At 54.0% G+C, this 18,301-nt stretch overlaps 1 protein-coding gene across 1 annotated transcript in view; it reads right to left on the reverse strand.

Moving 5' to 3' along the window:
* DOC2B (double C2 domain beta) overlaps positions 1-18,295 on the reverse strand; it is a 32,562-nt gene extending 14,267 nt beyond the window's left edge. The window contains exons 1-6 of the mRNA XM_023530527.1: positions 18,121-18,295; positions 10,329-10,408; positions 7,218-7,292; positions 4,768-4,877; positions 4,474-4,600; positions 1,564-1,721 (exon numbers count right to left, since the gene is read on the reverse strand). Of these exons, the coding sequence (XP_023386295.1) occupies positions 1,564-1,721; positions 4,474-4,600; positions 4,768-4,877; positions 7,218-7,280 (458 nt within the window). The 5' untranslated portion in view covers positions 7,281-7,292; positions 10,329-10,408; positions 18,121-18,295. The remainder of the gene's footprint in view (positions 1-1,563; positions 1,722-4,473; positions 4,601-4,767; positions 4,878-7,217; positions 7,293-10,328; positions 10,409-18,120) is intronic.
* Between the last annotated feature and the right edge of the window lie 6 nt (positions 18,296-18,301).

Genomic DNA, 18,301 nt, shown 5'->3' on the forward strand with positions numbered 1-18,301 from the left:
AAAAAAAAATAACAGCTATACTGAGATATGCTTCCCATGCTGTACAACAGACCCTTTTAAAGTACACAGATGAATAGTTTTTAGTGTATTCACAGAGTTATACAACCGCCACCACAATCCATTTATAACATTTGTTTCACCCCTGAAAAGGATCCAATACTCATCAGCAGTCACTCCCCATTTCCCCGTAAGCTCCCTCAGCCCCTGGCAACTACTACTATGCTTTCTGTCTCTATGAATTTGCCTATTCTGGACAGTTCATATAATTCATGGAATCTAACAAGGTGTGGCTTCTTTCACTTAGCATAATATTTTCAAGGTTCCTACATGTTGTAGCATGAATCAGTATTTCGCCCCTTTCTATGGCTGAATAATATTCCATTGCACGGATAGCCCACATTTTGTCTATCCATTCATTGTTTGATGGACACTTAGGTTGTTTCCACCTTTTGCCTATTGTGAATATTGCTTCTATGAACATTCATGTATAAGTTTTTGTGTGGACATGTTTTCAGTTTGGGTAAACACCTAGGAGTGGAATTGCTGGGTCATGTGGTAACTCCATGTTTAGCCGTTTGAGTAACTGCCAGGCCCTTTTCCAAAGTATCTGCACCATTTTTGTCATCTGATTCTAAAAGTAACAGAAATATGACAGTGGCCAGTAGAAATGGTGGCCCTAGAATTGTGCCATGGGGCAGCACTGGCTTCCCTGTGGTGTCAAGATGTCCTCGTGGCCTCTGTCACCCAGGTCTCCTCACTGTCCCTCAGGCCAGGCCCATTCGTGCTTCTGTATCTCAACTCCTCTGTCCCTCTGACTAAAGAGGCACACCTCCTTTCTGCTGAGCCAAATCCTCTCCAAGCCCCATCCTTCAAGAGAGTCTCACTGTGAATGCAGGCTAATATCCATCTTTTGTTTGTGGAGGGCCCGAAGTACCGATGGTGGTCACTGTGACATCTGCTTTATCTCTATCCAAAAGGCTACCAGGGATCCTGCCCCTCAGAGCTAGGATCACAGCCTATCCTGGGACAGGTTTATGACTTGGGGCCCCGGCCATCTTGCATGGCCCCTGAGTTACTGTCTCTCCCCAGTGCCGCCATGAGCCCCTGCTGGCAGGGCTGGGTGGACCCTTATCTGCACCTATGACACCAGCACAGGGGTGGGCACATGTGGGCAGGACTAAGTCCTGGCAGAGCTCTTTCACTGGATTTCCCAGGCTCTTGGCACAGGCCTTTCCCCTCCTGCCCCCTCCTGCAACTTGCTCATAGCCCGTCCTGGGCCCTGTGCTTGCGAGGAGGCCTAAATGGGGCATTGGGGCATAACTGCTCTCTATCTGTGAGACCTGAGAAGCCACTGAGCTTCTATGGGCCTCAGTTTCCTCACTTGTGAAATGGGGCTGGCTAGACTTAACCCACAGAGTCGCCAAAGGAGCACAGAAGAGAATGCGGTCTGTGGACACAGGCCTCCCTCAGTGCTCACTTCACTAACGACTGATCTCGTCCCATGGAACTCCCTTCTCCTGAGGTGAGCAGGGAAGGAGGTGGCCGACCTGGCCGCTCACTCACGTTTTCACGTAGGGGTCCGAGTAGCCATTGGCGTCCATGGCAGCCAGGTGTGCACAGCGCACGATGCCGACCAGCAGGCCCTGCTTCTGCGAGCTGTACTTGAGGGAGATGAGGATGCGGCCCCGCTCCTCCAGGGACTTATCTTCTGTCTTGTCCACCTGTGGGGAGGGAAGTTACTGGGCCGTCCTCACCTGTTCCCATCCTCACCCTCAGCCATGGGCCATCGAGGCTGTTGATGGGCCCAGGACAAGTGGAGCCTGTGGATGACGAGGGGTCACCCTGGCTCCAGCTCCCCTGAAGATTTTCCTGGAGCCTCTCAGGGTCCAAGGGGCAGCCTCCTTGGGGAGAACACGCGAGACAGAGCTTTGACACATTCCCAACCTCAGGGGAAGCTGGAAGGCAGATGGGGGCCACCTAGGCTCCTCTCATGCCCCCCTCTGGGAAACAGACCTCTCCTCTAGGCCTCACGTCTGGCCTCCCCACCCCACCTACCTGACGCTTCTCCATTCCTCACCCTCTTCAGATCACCCATTTCCACATTCTGGCTGCTGCTCACGAGGACCCCTCTCCTTTACCCTCTGTCCACCCAGACACATCCAGCTGGAGCCCATGATCCCCAAGGGCCCCTTCTTAGGCCTCTCAGCCAGGCTTCTCTCACAGGAAGGCTCAGCCATGTCCCTTCGCGCATGACTGCCCTATTGCTGAAGTGATGCCCCACATGGCCTTGTGGAGGCAGGGCCCACACCTACACCTACCTGGAGATGCAGCTCCTGTAAAGTGAGGGAAGGACCACCTTCCCCAACTCCCACACCCAGAACAGACATGGCTACTCGATCACAGCATTCGTCCAGAGCTGAAATGCAGCCTCAGCATCTCTCAACACAGAGCTCAGGCAGCCACCACCAACATAGCAGACTAGGTATGTGAGAGTTAACTGTCTGCCACTCTGGCCTAGGGCTTCACTAAACCATGGCTCTTGTGCTAGTTTGTGTCATGTGCGGAAATTAAACAATACAAATGAGCAGGGATATTTTTAGCTGTTTTTTTAGGGGGTATATTGTACTCCAAGTTGTTTCACATGAAGAGCGTGAAGCTGGGCATTGTTCAGTATTTACTGAGAACAAATAAGTTCTCAGACTATGTAAATCTAACATGTACCATCAAAATGTATCTTTACTGCCAGAGTAGTCAATTCCAAACTACACTCTTGTGCTTAACCTCTATCCCCGAAACCAGATCAATGAGCTCCTCGCAAATCCAGGCAAAACTCAGAAACACTCCGATCATGCACAGCACACCCACTCACCCATCCGCATGCACAAACACGCTCACACACGCATTCCGCACACTCAAATGAGCCCACACAGGCATACTCGTTCACACGCAGATACATGTTTACACACATACACAATGCTCTCACACACAATTCACACACATACACATGCACGCTCACACCTCCGCACAGTTGCTTGTTCATGCCAGGGATCAAAACCCAGGAATACAACTATAGTAGGAGTTGATGTTGCCTATAAATGACATAGATCATTTGGAAAAACTGGGTTACCTGTGGTTAGTGACTAATAATAAACTAAAAAAGGTCATATCCATCACACAAATGTCTATGAGTGGGAGAGAACATGACAAGAGAATAAAATTTGATCAAGTTATGCAAGAAGACAGAGCTGGGATTCTGGCAGGGAGCTCCGGCCTTAGGCTGACTTGTTCCCAGGGCTTGACCCAGGCCAGGCTGCTCTGAGCATTTGTCCCAGGGCCCAGACCCCACCAGGAGATGCGCACATGGGGTACAGCCACTGGGTTCTGTCTTCTTGAGCTGTCCCCTTACCCAAGCCTCTGGGGGAAAAATGTCCCAGGAAGGGGACTGCACTCTGAACACTGGGCTGCCAGAGGGTCAAGGTTTCTTGAGACCCAGGGTCTCCTGGCCAAATGCTCCAAGACTTTCTGAACTAGGTGAAGGCAAGGCCTCCAACAGGGGAGAGAGAGATGAGAGACAAGTGGACCGAGACTGGGAGGGCTCAGCTGCGCAGACAGCCAGGGGGAAAAATCAGTTTCGACATCATTTTCAAATAATTGCAATTTCTAGGAAAGAATTATTTTCTGTCTCTGCTGGGTATCTCACAGGCACTTCATGCCTAACATGTTCCAGTTGAGCTACTGGGTCCCCAGCTGCTCCTCTCAAGGTCCTCCATGTCACGGTTAATGACCTTTACCCTTGCAGGCACTTGGGCCCCCATGCCTGGGGAAATGGATCTGCCAGCACACTCATCCAGGACCCAGCACTTCTGCTTTGCTGCTGCCCCTGCCCAGGCCTGAGTCATGCTCATTTCCTCCTCACTGCTCTCCCCACCCTCACCCTCCTCTCTTTCCCATTCTGAGCCCAGAGAGCCTGTTAAAATGTAATCAAATGCCCTAGCCCTGCCTAGCACCCTCCCATAGCTCATCTCACTCAGGGTAAAGAACTGAGTCCTTCCCACTTCTCCATCCCCCGACCTCTGCTCTCACCCCTTCTCCTCTTTCCCCAAGTTTGCTCAGTGGGCCTCTTGCCTGTGCCGCCAACAGGCTGGGCACTTTTTACACAGGGTTCTGCACCCGCTGTTCCCTCTGCCTGAAATACTCCTGCGTGCCTAGTGAGTCCTTCACTGAGCTTCCATCAACCCCTCTCATGCTTTCTTTCTTGGCCTTGATCACCGTCTAACACATGATCTGTTTGGGTGGCTTATCCTGTTTTGGGTCTATCTCCTGCTCAAGCTCCATGTGGGCAGGGATTTTTGTCTGTCTCCCAGCACCTGCAACTGTACCAGGCATATAGTAGGTGATTAATAAATGCTGCTGGCCCTGAGCGCATGGCAGGGAGGGCCCAAGACGGCCTGCAGAACCCTGTGGGCCACTCACTGGCAGCTGCTTCTCCAGGCAGATGCTGAATGTCTTGGTGTGGTTGGGTTTCAGCTTCTTCAGGGGCACTCGCGTCTCCCCGATGAATTCGTTGTGGCGAAATTTGTCCTCATCACACACGGAGATCCTGGAGGGCAAGGGCATGGCCAGCTCTTCAGACACACTGGGTGCTCCCAAGTCAGTGGGGATTTGCAAGCAGTGGGTAGGGAGTGGGTAGGCAGGGCCGGCCCCTGTGGATAAGGCTGGGGTGGGAGTCGGTAGGGGAGGAGGCTGCGGCCCAGAGCCCTCACCCACCGCAGGGTTTTTCGGATCATGTCTTCATCTGTGATCCCATAGTAAGTGAGGGTCTCATTCCATGTGGGGTTCAGAGTGTTTCGGAGAGTTTTTGTTCTGAGCTTATTTGCCTGCAGAGAGCAACAAACAATCCTGTGAGCGGTAGGCAGACTAATGGCCCCCAAAGATGCCCACACCCTCAGCTCCCTCAACCTGTGACTATGTTCTCGCACGTGGCAAAGGGGAATTATGATTGTTATCAACTGACTTTAAAACAGGGAGATTATCTAGAGGACCTGGGTGGGCCCTGTGTAATTGCAGGGTCCTTAAAAGTGGTAGAAATAGGCAGGAGAGGAGAGTCAGAGGGAGATGTGATGAGGGAAGATGGTCAAGAGAGGCAATGTTGTTGGCTTTGAAGACGGAGGAAGCAGTGGCTTCTAGAAACTGGAAAGGGATGGGACATGGCTTCTCCCCTAGAGCCTGCAGAAGGGACCGCAGCCCTGTGACACTTGATTTTAGCCCAGTGCAACCTATGTTGGACCTCTAACCTGCAGAACTAGAAGAAATTTATGTTGTCGTAAGCCACTAAGTGGGTGGTAAAATTTGCTCCTGCAGTCCTAGGAAACTAAAACAGGAGGAGCCCCGATTCCAGGCCCTTGGTGTGCGTGGCGGGGGGTGGAGGGGGTTCTCCAGGGGGCTGGGCTGCTGGGAAGCCTAGCTGTGGGACTGAATTCTCTCCCGCACACCTCCTTGCCCTTGCACAGGCTGTCCCCTCTGCCTAGAATGCCACTTCTCCTGTGGGGTAGCCTGCCCAAGCTGCCATGTTGCCTCCACTCCTCCCTCTGTGCTTCCACTGAACTTGCTTCTTACACGCCTTACCTGTCTGGCCCCCTTCAGACTCTGAGCCCTGTGTCTGAGTCCCTGAGACGTCTGCCACACCTGGCCCAGGCTGAGGTCAGATAGGCCTGGGTTCAAATCCCAGCTCCACCACTTATATAAGCTCTGTGGAGCTCAGCGGGTTTTTTATCCTCTGTGTCAGGCCCCCCACTGTAAGAAGGGCATAATAATACCTCTTTTTCGGCATTGCTTTCAGGAACCTTCTTCACCAGGAGACTTTTCTTTGTAAAACACTGCTCTATGCAGGAAATCCTATGGGGGTCCCCACAACTCAGCCTCCAGGTCTCGCCCATTCTAGGTCCCAGGAGTCTAAGGACTAGAGTCAGTGAGCCCCCAGGTTGGCCACAGTGAGTCCCCTGGTTACAGGGCCTTCAGCCCTCATAGCCCTGAGAGTCCCAGCTGCAGCACGAGGAGGTGGAGGCCTGGAGTGGGGCACTCACTACCCCGGGTCTGCTGCCTTCTGGGTGGCTCTCCTGGAAGGTGGTGAGCCTCAGCCCTGTACACTGGTCTAGAGGGTTTAGGCCTCAGAGTCAACTCAGGCCCCAGCCACCTGTGGCTTCACAGCCAGGGGCAGGACTGCCTAGTTGGCCCGGAAGAGTCCTAACAGTGGCCAGGGAGGCCCTCCTCCTAGCGGGGCACACCCATTCCTGATTTTTCCTCTCTCTCAGGCTACTTGAGGGCCAGGAAGGAATTCTCCAACTCTTGGCTCTGGAGAAAGAGGCCAGGACAAGGACACCAGCCACTGGACTCTGCTGCTCATGCTCCTGTGTCCTGTGTCTCATGTCCCTCTGCTTTACCCCTGGTCTCCACCTGGAAGCAAAGCTGCTGGTCTCTAGTCGAGTCCCCCCTGGCATGGGGTCTGCACAACGCACCCCCCTGCCCGAGACGTAGAGCAAGACCCAATTCTGAAAGATGATGTGACCTTCCCTCTCGTGAAATTAAAAATGAACCGTTAAACTTATATAGAGAAGTCTAACCAAGTTTTGATCTTTCAGTGCTGAGGGCGACCTTGATGCTTTTGTTTCATAGCAAAGTTCTGCTAAAAAAATTTTTCTCCGCTTTCCTAGATGTACCGTGTGCTTGGGCTGACTGTTGGGTCATCTAGAATGGGAACAAAGGTTCTGTGCTCAAAAAACAAAGGTTCTGTGCCCACTCCATCCTCCTTGCGGAACACTACAGAGCAGCCCATCAACACATTAAAGGCTCTGGTAAGTCCTGCAGAAAAGAAACCTGTTTAACAATGTTTTCCGATGTTATTTGACTACAGAACCCTTTTTTTACACATACTATTAATCTCCAGCTAAGACTGCTTCTCATAAAATGCTGTCCTGGGAATGCTCTGGAAGGTTTCCCCAACTCAGCAGGTAGGTGGTGCTGACTTGAGGTTCCTGGGAGGCCTGGAGGGTGTGGGCTGACTGGGTGCTCTGGGTGAAGGTGAATGGCTGGAGTCCCCATCTTGCTTGGGCTTTGAGGGGGTATGGGAGCTATGGGCCACCCTGGGTGCCCCAAGCCCAGTCTGGGCCTCTGCTGCAGTGGACAGAGCTGGTAGGCAGGCCTAGGGCAGACCCCCTCACCTTACTGGCTCCGGGCAGCAGGTGCAGCTTGACGTAGGGGTCCGCCAGCCCATTGTGGTCCATTGGCTTCAGGCCCTGAGCAGAGAACAGCAAAAGGTGTGAACTGAGGTTTGGGGACAAAGAGCAGCCAAGGCCTCCAGGCACCTGGGGCAGGAGGCATCCCTTGTCCCCAGGGCTGCCTGGCTGGGTCCATTCATGACCCTCTTCACAGAAGCCCCCTGGCCCCACACTCAGAGTGGGGAAGTGAGGACGGTTCAGTGCTTGTGTAATCTCCCCTCCAAATGTCCTGGCCCAGGGCAGGTGTGGGGCATCTTTATCAGAGCAGCCTTTCCCTTTCTATTCTCCTTGTCATGGAGGACAGGTGACTCACCTTTCTCTGAGTGGGGCCCTCATTATCCTGCTTTGGTTAGTTAGGCACTTCCTTCTTCCTGATTCCCCTCCCCTACTCTCCAAACATGAGACTTCTCTCACTGACCCTAAATCCACATGACCCTCTGTCTACTCACCCACACGCTTCCCTTTGTGTCTGTGGGAAAATGTTCTATGTCCTGGAAACCAGGCTCATTTTCTCTCTGGATTTGCCATGGCTCCCCGCCTGAGGCCACATAGCTGGCTGGCCACAGAGGGTCCTTCCACAAGATGGCAGCCCTCACTCACTCTGAACAATCAGTCAAGTGTGCACAGCCGGGAAACCAGTGGAACCATGAACGGACAGGGTCTAGCTGACCTCATACCTAGTCTTGTTTCTGAAAATTCTATTTTTTTCTACAGGGATGTAGGGAGGCAGCTGTGGCGTGTGTGGGCAGAGCTGGCAACCTCATGACATCATCCGGAGATGAACTGCAGGTTGGCTGCTCATAACCAGGCCCCACTCCAAGGGGAGCTGAGACTCTTCTCCTGCCCCACCCCCACCTTGATTTAAAGGAGTGCCCAAGTAGGGGCTTCAAACCTCTCTCTGCTCTACTTATGGGAAGGGGCACACAGGTTTCAGAGCCAGGCTGGCCTGGGTTCAGACGTCAGCTTCTGCATTCATTAGTTAGGTATGGGAGTGGGTTCCTTTGCCTCTTGAGCCTCAGCTTTATGATCTATAAAAAAAGAGTTAATAGTCCCTGCTTGGCAGGGTTGGAGTGGGAGTTGAGGATGTAATGCTGATGAAGGGCCTGGATGGCGGGGTGTTTGCTCCCCATCCCTGACATGCCAGTCCCCCAGGAAGATGCCAGAGGACTGGGTGGGGGCCGAGGTGGGGTATCTGAGCTCTGCCCCGCTCCGTGGGGCTGGCTCTGGGATGAGGCTTGGCTTGGAGGCCTTGTGTGTGCCACAGCAATGAGGTGGCCCTTCCGAACACAAGTCCCTCATCCTGGCCTCTCACCTGCCGAGGACTGGCAGTCTGCCAGTTGAGTTCCCGCATGTCCATGTGAATGTGGGTGAGGTGGACACTTGCCACCTGGCACTGTCCTCCAGGACAGTGTTAGGTACTGAGCCCTTAATCACATAATACTCACAACCATCATACAGGTGGGGATGATTAACCCTATTTTACAGATGAAGAAATTGAGGTTTCTCTGCTTACCCAAGAGGAGAGTGGCCAAGCTAGGGTCCAGCTGGCTTCCTCCTAGAGTCTCCTGAGGGGCTTTGCCTATCAGCCCTGCCTCAGCCTCCTCAACCCTTGGGGCTCCTCCCCACACTCTAGCCCAGAGCCCTAACTCCTTCCATGCCTGTGCTACCCTCATCCCTGCAGAACTGGATCTAGGCAGAGAATGACCTAGAGAGCTGGGGAGCTGCCATGGCTCATGGCCATACCATCCCCCACCTCCGATGCCTTGAGCGACACCCCCCACGGAACACACACATACATGTGCATATACAGGTATCCACAGAGACCTGTGCACGCACACACACGTACACACCCCAGGTCACCCGCACAGCCCCTCTGGGGCCCAGGTAGGAAAAGTAAGGCACACAGCACAGGAGGGCACAGTGTCTGGGATGGGGAGGAGAAAGGATGGCTCTGGCCAGAGTGGCCTGGCAGCCAGTGCCCTTTCCCAGTCCCCAAACCTGGACAACCTGTATAAAGCTTGGTGGAGGGAGAGGGGAAGGGATCTGTTTGGGTTTTGCAGCCTGCCCTCACCTTGGCATAGTTGGGGGTCACCAGATTTTCAGCTCTGTACCTAAAGACAGGTCTGGAGCCCTTACCAGGTCAGGCTGGGCATGCCCTGCATCACCACCCGAGCAACTCCCAGAGGACAAGGCAGGGGCCAGGATGGAGCGTGCGGGCCTCTAGGGGCCCAATGTGACACTACTCACCCCTGCTATGGCAGTCCAGGTGTGGTGGCACAAGTAGGGTGGGACACAGCTGTGGCAGTAGCAGGCAGCCCGGCCCTCTGGGTGGGAAGAGTCACGGGCAAGGTGGGAGGGAGGGGCAGAGAAGCTCACAGGTTGCGGGCTAGAGCGGGGTCTGGGCCCAGGGAGCTGTGCTGGAAGCTCCTGGCTCTGAGCTGGGCCCAGGCCCTTCCACGACTCTACTGGGAGGTTCTACTAGGCTGCACTGCAGCCCTTACCTTCCGAGAGAACATCAACTTTGGCACCTTCATCCCAGAAGGAGTGATATGTGAGGGGACGAAGGGAATAACTTGGCTGAGAATACAGAGCTGACACATGCCAGCCAGAGGGGCAGGGCCACCCTAAGCCCCAACCCAGAGAGCAGGATGCAGACCCTGGTTCTAAAAGATTAATCCCCTGCTTGGAGTAGCCTCAGCATCCAGAGTGGGACAGTGCTGCCTGCTCACCCTTCCCTCTGTCAACAGCCCCTCCCCAGCTCTGGTGGGATCTGTCCCCTGAAAGTCCCATGCAGGCCTTCATCCTCTCATTTTCCTCCTCTTCCTTTGTTCTGCTTCTTTCCCAAATGCCTGTCTCTGAGACTTTTTAGGGCAGCAAAGATGACTGAGGTAGGAATTGAGGTAAGAGTCCCCTCCCCGCCCTGCACTCACAGCACAGATACCACCAAGCCTGGATGAAAAACAGATGGGGAGGTCTAGCCTTATGACCTCAGCCCCTCCTCCAGGGAGCACATACAGCCTGGGCCTGAGAACAGTGGGAACCCAAGGGGCCTACCTTGGCCTTGCTGATGGTGCAGTGGAGGGCATTGTTCTCCTGGTCGTAGAGGAGGCTGAAGTCCAGCGTGCCCAGGGCGGCTGCGGACAAAGGACTGCTCAGGTCATGCATCAGCTGCATGGTGGAAAAGTGTCACCCACCCCTGTGAGGTCAGATGAGGTACCAGTGCCTATGGTGACTGCCACCAACTGGACACCTACTACATACCAATCTCTCCATCCAGCCTCCCAGTCCTGCCAACCCTGGGAAGTGAGCAGTATCCTTCCCACTTTCCAGATGAAGAGCTGAGGCTCAGAGAGGCCAGGTCAGTCACCCCCAGTCACTGTGAGCGGAGGCCCAAGAATCAAACCCAGGTGGTCGGCCCCACAGCCCCAGGCCCCTAACCCCTGAGCTGTGGTGCCTGGCCCGTAGCTGGTCCAGTGTGGTGCTCATGTGTACTGGGCACTCAGCTAAAAGAGTTCCTGTTCTACCCTCTTTGTGCAACTGCCAGTCTGGGCTCCAGCCTTAGTTTCCCTCAACCGTTAAATGTCACAAAGATTGTATGAGAAGGCAGCGGAGACAAGGCTTTGCAAGGCTGCAGGTCCTGGTTGGGCTGATGGGCTGATTAGCTGATCCACTCTCCCACTTCCCAGCAATACTCAGGGTGCAGCTACCTGGTCTCTCTGGTCCCTTGGGGGCCTGGGAGGCTTCAAGGAGCCAGCTGGGTCCTCATGGTGCTACCCCAAGCCTCTTAAAGGCAGCAGGCGATTCCCAAGGGCTGGGCAGAGAGTGCAGCAATAATTGGGTGCAGCTGCCACTTTCGGGGGCAATCACACATGGCAGCTGTGTCCTATCATGTTGACGTGGCTCCTGGCATGAAGGCGGGAGTTATGGTGCAGGCAGACCTCAGGGACAAGTCTCTGGACAGCAAGGCGCACGTTCACAGGATGTCTTTAGAAGCCCAGATCCTGCTTGCAGGCTGCTGGGCTGGTTAACTGGCATCTCAGTCATTGATTCCTTACCAAACATTTACAATATGCCAGACTCTAGGGATGAAGATAATGAGGCAGGGTTCTTGCCCCAAGGAAAGCACAGCTTAATGGGAAGAACAGATGAAAAGAATTTGCCACAACAGTTTAGTGGGCCAGGAGCAATGGGGAATAACTGGCCTTGATGTGAACTGGGGCCATCAGAGAAGGCTTCCTGGAGGAGGAAGCCTTTAGCTACAAAGGATGAGTAGGTGTTGGCCAGTGTCCAGCAGGGCTGGGGAAGGGGCATTCCAACCACAAGCCAACCAGAGGGTGGGAGACTGAGTGGCTGCAGTGATGCTGGGGGAGGGCAGGGCTCTTTTCCTTAGGCCAGGGGCACCCAACATAGGTCTAGATCAAACCACGGCCCCCTGGCCAAGTCCGGCCACACCCATCCATTGACATCTGAATCACAGATGCTTTTGCACTTTAATAATGGTAGAGCTCAGTAGATGCCACGGGGACCACATGACTCACAGATCCTTGGGCTCACACAGGGGCCCAGGCCTAGCAAAGTTTTGGGTTTGAAGAGAAATGGGCAAATTAAGGACCGTGCATGTGGGGCTGCCCTTTATTTTGAGGCGCTAATGGTGAGTCATGCAAGTTTTGCTCCCTAGTATCTAACATAGGGTAAGACACACAGCTCAGCATCTCTGTCCTTGACTGGTGACACATGCGAGAAGCAAAACCTGCCCTCTGACATCTGACCCCTGGTTCAAATCCTGGATCTGCATTTCCTTGCTGCATGACCTTAGGCAGCTTCTCTTCAGTTTCCTCATCTGCAAGATGGAGATGCAATAGTGTCCACCTCACAGCATTGTGCTTTAACACAGCACATGGGCTATGGAAAGTACTCAGTAGATAATTATAGAAGGAGCACATCCGTTTAGGTGACTTTTCTAGATAACTGTACTTGCCCCTCTGAGACGCCTTCTGGAATGAACTTGTTTCAAACTGGATCACCCCCCGCCCAGGCTTTGTGAGTGGAATATACAACTGGTCACTTACACTTTTCTGCATAACCCGAGCTGTTGCTATGATGATTACTGTTCTTTGCCCAGACACGGAAAGGGGTGTGAGATGATTCCTCTACCGAGTGACCCCAGGTGGCCACTCTCTTTGAGGTTTTTCTCATTTTTCTGCCTCCTGTGTTGCCATCGGTTTCAAACTCCTGTTAGAGCATTTGCATCTGGTAGCCCAAATATCTCTCCCTCCTATTCAATAGTTACTTGTTTCTTCTATGAAACCACGTTTTAGAATTGTGCCCAAACTAAGAGTCAATAGGCCCTGAGTGGAGGGTAAAAAACTTTTTCCTGAGTAGACTGTGTGCCTTTATGCTAACTATATCTGGCCTTTTGCTGCCTGCATCCTAGCTCCCATCTATGCAGGTGGGCAGGTGAGGGTGCTGTAAGTGAGGTATACATTACCACGTCTCTAACAACTAACGCAGCAGTGGGCCCGACATTCTTCAGGTCCATGCTTTTGTAATAATATTCTCCAAAGCTTTTCACTTTCTTTATATGACAGTCAATCAGTCTGCTGCTCAGTTCAGGCCTTTTTCCTCCCAGACATTAGCCTACCAAGGGCAGAGACCAAGCCGCTGCCACGCCTGGGACACCAGCAAAGAGCAGATGTTCAGTCCACTTGGCTGGTCCGTTCAAACCAACTCCTTCTCCAGCTGCTCTTTGGTGTAATGCACACATGTCAAAATGCACACTCCACGATCTCTGCCTGTTTCCCAGTCCCTGAGAAAGATAAGCTAGTGAGATGGAGGGGCCACCTGCTCTCCACTGGGAAACAGCTCCAGGAGGAGAGAGGAGCCCCTTCCACTGGCTCTACAGGCGTCCTTGTTTAAGGAGAGCCCCATGCTGCTCAGCGGAACCGACACCTTTTATCATTTCCCAGGAAGAAATAGCACGCCTAGTGCTGCCCCAGGATGAGACTCATGAATTCTTTGAACTCCAATAAGAGTTTTTTAAGAAGCAATAGTTTATAAATAGAAGCCCAGTTACCATTTTTAGAGACCTCCCAGTGGTGGAGCTCTCTAAGGGAGCTTATAGTCCAAAGTCTTCATTTCCCATTCAGAGAAATGAAGCTCTGAGAGGGGAAGTGACCCGATCAGGGTGGCATAGCAGAGCTGGTCACAGAATCCAGACCTCTTCATTGCTATCCTGATAGTTCCCGCCTTAAAGCCTAGTGGCTTCCAATGTTTTCTGTCTGCTATTTAGTTTAGCTGAAATCTCAGGAGGATGCCATGGAGAAAAAAGAGAAAAGTAGAGTTGCTCTTGGGGACTTGGAAGGGCTCGGCTGTGCCCTAGAAGGGCCTCTGAGTTGGAAACGCACCCTGGGATCGAGGTGCGGGTGAGGAGGGCCTTTAGGTCGGTGAAAGTGCTTGTCTGTGTAAGCTGCAGGGTCCTGCCCTTGAGCCACTCAAATCACATGTCCTGCCTAAAATTTATATCCTTGGAAAAATAATGAGGGTTGGTCACTAATGGGCCTCTGAGAGTTGTCACTGCTTGTTGATAATTATAGAGCTTTAATGGGGCTAATTCAGAGAAAATCAAGCTCAAGCCCCTGTCGGTTCCTCTAAGGCTGAACATCCCTCTGCTCTGCTAATGGAGACTGACGGCATCATTTTGACCTTGGTTTGCACTTGGACTTTCCTCACCCATACACCCTTGGGAATTGGAAATCAGCCCTGGGTTTTTGTTTGTTTGTTTGTTTGTTTTTTGAAGAAAAATGTCAGCCTCTCGAATAGTTTTTAATAACTATGGCAGGAACCACAGAAAATGATCAAGCCTGAGTTGAAAGCATTTTGTAGTTAGGGACACTGAGGCACTGAGCTGGGCACTGCAGGGGGTACCGAGAGGAACGAGCCATATATCCCTGCTTCCCAGGAGCTCAGAGGCAGAGGGTTCGGATTTTTATAAATCTATTCATCCCCCTGCTTTAAATTGTCCAAAGGTTCTCTGCTGCCTCCTGGACTCGGTTCGACCTTCTTGGTGTGGCATTCAAGACCCCTTGTGATATGACCACTTTGGCCTCGTCATTGGTCTTTTCCCTTGCTTTAGCCACTTGACCTTATTGTGCCTCTGCTGAGCTGTGTTTCCTACACCTCTCTACCTGTGCTCACGGTAGACCCTCTGCCAGGAGCACCTCCCTTCCTACTTCCATTGTACCAGTCTGCTTCCTCCCTCCCCCTCTCTGTGGGTAAACTCTGTGCAAACCAGTGCTTCCACTGGGTTCCTGCCTCCCTGTCTTCACTGTTGGGCTATTTGTACATTTTGATTTCTGTGAACTCCTTATTGTCAGAGATTGTGTCTCGGGCATTCTTGAATCTCTGTGCCCAGAATAGTGCCTAATGCAGAGTTGGTCTTGTAAAGTTGAGTGCATAAAAATATGGTGTGGGCAAAACATTGCTGGGCTCAAAGGAAGGTGAATCACTGCCAGTGGGGCCAGGGAAATGGCCCCAGCTGAGGGACTTTGGGGCAAGCCTAACAGTGATTTCTCCACTCCATCCTTGCTCCAGGTCTCCATGGCATCTGTCCTGCCCCAGCTCAGGCTGAATCCTACAGGGCAGGTGTAAGCATGGGCATGTGATGCAATTCTGGCCAATGAGGCAGAAGGACAGGTCCCCTGGAGACTCGGGGAGAGGTTTCCTTGCTCTTAAACTGAGACATGGGAAAGGAAACTGATCCTTATCCTTGTTAGAATCTTATTGTTACATGTGATGCCTGGACCTGCAGCAGCCACCTTGGACTGTGAGAGAGGTCAGCCTTTTTACACATTTGTTCATCCCCCTGCTTTAAATTGTTCAAAGGTTCTCCATTGCCTCCTAGACTCAGTTCCATCTCTTTGGTGTGTCATTCAAGGTCCTCTGTGATAATGACCATTTTTGCCTCATCACTGAGGATAAGAGCATGGCCAAGTGGAAAGACAACCATCATCACTGATGTTGCTGATACGCTGCATAAATCTACCCCTGTGACACCTACCTCAACAGTCCCAGTGTTTAAGGCACTTTGAGTTTTCTGTTATTTGCAGCCCAAGGCATTCTAGCCATTACTGCTTTGAAGAATGGTTTTCCTCAGGTGGAGAGTGGGTGGGCAGGGGAGTGGTACAGGCAGAGGGCGGGCCACCGGGCCTGCCTAGAGGGAAGCAAGCCATGGAGTCCAGCTTAGCCAAGCTGCACTGTGGACCACTGGGAGGGGAGGAAATATGGCGGGGGTCACTTCTAACTCGGATGTTGACTGCGTTTTCTTCCCAGCATCACTCCTCTATTAGATCAGTTTAGAACATGTCCATTTTGTGCTTGTGCCTTGAGGTAACTTAATAAGGACGAGCTTTAAAGAGAAGGAAGAAAAGGTTGAATAAATAAACAGCACTTCACTCACAGCCTTGGACAACAGACCAACCGCCCTAATTTCTTTTTGTTAGCAGAGAGATAATCCATTAATTAGGGCAGCAAATAGCATAACCCTTGCTAAAGCCATAATGAACCATCTGGCTTGAATCATTTAGGCTTATTCTAGGGATCTGGTTGTCAGAGCTGAGAGGGTGGTATGGCCTGGGGTACTGGGTGAAAAGAAGTTCTGCCCCAGAACCTGGTCCCCCTATGGGCAGGACCCAAGATTTCTGTGTTCTCGTGCCTGGGATATTTGCTCAGCCACCGATGGATCCAAGTCCAGGGCAGGCTGCCTCCTGAAGGAGGTGAGGGGCCCTGACTCAGCCACACTCCTTTCTTCTTAGCTCTTTGCAGCAGAGTGCCCTGGTGATAGGGGTGTGGCCAGCCCACAGTTCAGGCTGGCAAGGCTGTGTCTAGGACTGTCTTGTACTGCTGACCCTAAGTGAGTCTGTCCCCTCCTAGGACATGTGAGCTCCCTGAGTCCAGGGCCCCAGCTCTGTTCCCTCTCTGCTGCTAGGACAGCGCTCTGTAAAGGACTTCTGAGTTGATAGACTGGAAATGTGGCAGCTGGCCTGAGTTTTGGATTTTCTGGACCCTTCCTTGCCTGTGAGTTCAGGGACAGCCAAAAGAAACAATCGAATTTCTCATCTCTTTGCTGTATGTCATCCAGAGGGCCCTTGGTGGCACTTAGAGTGTTGCCTGAAGCTCTGGTGGAAACCCTGCCCTGCCCCTCACTCCCTTGGCATAGCAGAAAAGATGCTGGAAATGGGAACGAGTTCCCCACCCCTTCTTCTGGAGGTGGCTTTGAATTCAAGGCATTCAAAAGGATGACAGGTCCCAGTTAGGACCTGCCCAGAGGCACAGCAAGTGAGAGGGTGCCCTTTTCCCAGGGTACCAGGAACTGAAGGTGAGGAAGATCCAGGGCACACACCTGAGGCCAATAAACTCTCCCGACCGGATTTCCTCAAGCTGGCAGGAAAGTGGAGGGAGAGGACTGTTCCCTACCCCCAAGCCCAGGGGGCAGGGCCTCAATATGCCAGCCTCTGGCCACAGGGCTGTGGTCCAGGCTCACAGAAAGTGCATAGCCGGCAGTTTCCCCACGAAGACAGGGCTCTGACCCACCTTGGCTGATAGGCCTCCTCTGGCTCACTCCTCCTAGATCTCCCTAGGTGGCCTATGAGAAGCCTGACTCCCCCTTCCCCCACCCCAACAGTGCTGATAACCTCCACCCTAGGCTTCCAGAGGCACATCTTATGCTGGGGGGAACTCCAGACCCCCGGCCTGCGGCCCTTGTGGGCACCCAAACCCCATGCAGCCACTTTCGCTGCGCTGCGTGGGGGGATGGGGCTGGGTTGGCTTTGGCGACACCCGCCAGTGACCCCTGCTCCGAAAGGTCCACATTCTGGGCAGGGCTGACGTTTGACTCTGGTTTTCCAGGCCTGAGAATGACGCTGCTGGGGCTACAGCTGGGCTGGGGGCCTTGAAAGCAGTGCTCGCATCTCCCCACCCCCATCCCGCACAAACCCATTCCGCACTGAGTAACGACCTGTTCAGCCTTCGTTTCCCCCCCAGTCCCGGATCGGGCGGGGCAGAGACGAGAAAGGAGCGCCAGAAGCGCCCGCCGCGCGGGCCGAGGCCCGGGGGGGACTCCGGCGTTCGCCTACTCCCCGGGGCTCGGGGCTCAGCCCTAGGAGAAGGAAGCGCGGGCTGGGGGCCATTCCTGACCGAGAAAGCGGACGTAACAGGTGGGCGCAGGTCGGCGGCCTGGGCGAGAGCAGCGGCGGGGTCCACAGACCCGGGAGGAGGAACCGCCAAGGTTTTTCCAAAGGACGAGCGGCCCGCGCACCAGCAAAGCCGCAGCGCTCGGAGGGCCGCCGGGCCCACCTGGGAGGCCAGTCGGGCCCCAGCCTTGGGTCCTCTCCCCGCTGCCGCCCCAGTCCTACCCTCCGCCGCGGGGCCGGCCAGGAGCGGATTCCCGGGCAGGGAGCGACCGCGCGGCCGGCAGCAACTGGTGTCTCCCCGGGGCGCAGCTCCGCCCTTCCCGGGAACAAAAGCCGCCTCCCGCGCCGGAGCTCCCAGCGGCGGGCCGAGAGGGGGCGCGGCGTGGGCTCCGGGGAGCTGGACCCCAGAAATGGCACACCCCCAGGGGGCGCCCCTAAACTTCCCACCTCTCCAGTCCGGGTCGGGGGAGGTATCGGGATTGGGACTGCAGGACGCGCGGAGAGCGCATGGAACCGGCAAGGGGGCCGCGATCTGGCGTGGGGTGTGTGTAGAGGGACGACGAGGGACCGCAGGGGGAACGAGTAGCCAGTGAGGTCACGGAGCCTGCGAGAAGCCGAGCCAGGGGAGGGGGCGCGAAGTCGGTGAGCTGCAAACTTACTGCAGTCGTCCGACTCGTAGCCGTCGGCGTCCGGCTCCTCCTCGGGCGGCTTTGCGGGCGGCCGCGCTGGACTGGGGCCGGGACTGGGGCCCGGGCTGGCACCGTAGGCTCCGAAGAGCTGGTCGACATCCTCATCGTCGTCGCGGGCGCCGTCGGAGGGGCTGCGGCGGCCCGCGCTGGC

This window comes from Pteropus vampyrus, unplaced genomic scaffold (genome assembly GCF_000151845.1).
Source record: "Pteropus vampyrus isolate Shadow unplaced genomic scaffold, Pvam_2.0 Scaffold50, whole genome shotgun sequence".
Taxonomy (NCBI): Eukaryota; Metazoa; Chordata; class Mammalia; order Chiroptera; family Pteropodidae; genus Pteropus; species Pteropus vampyrus.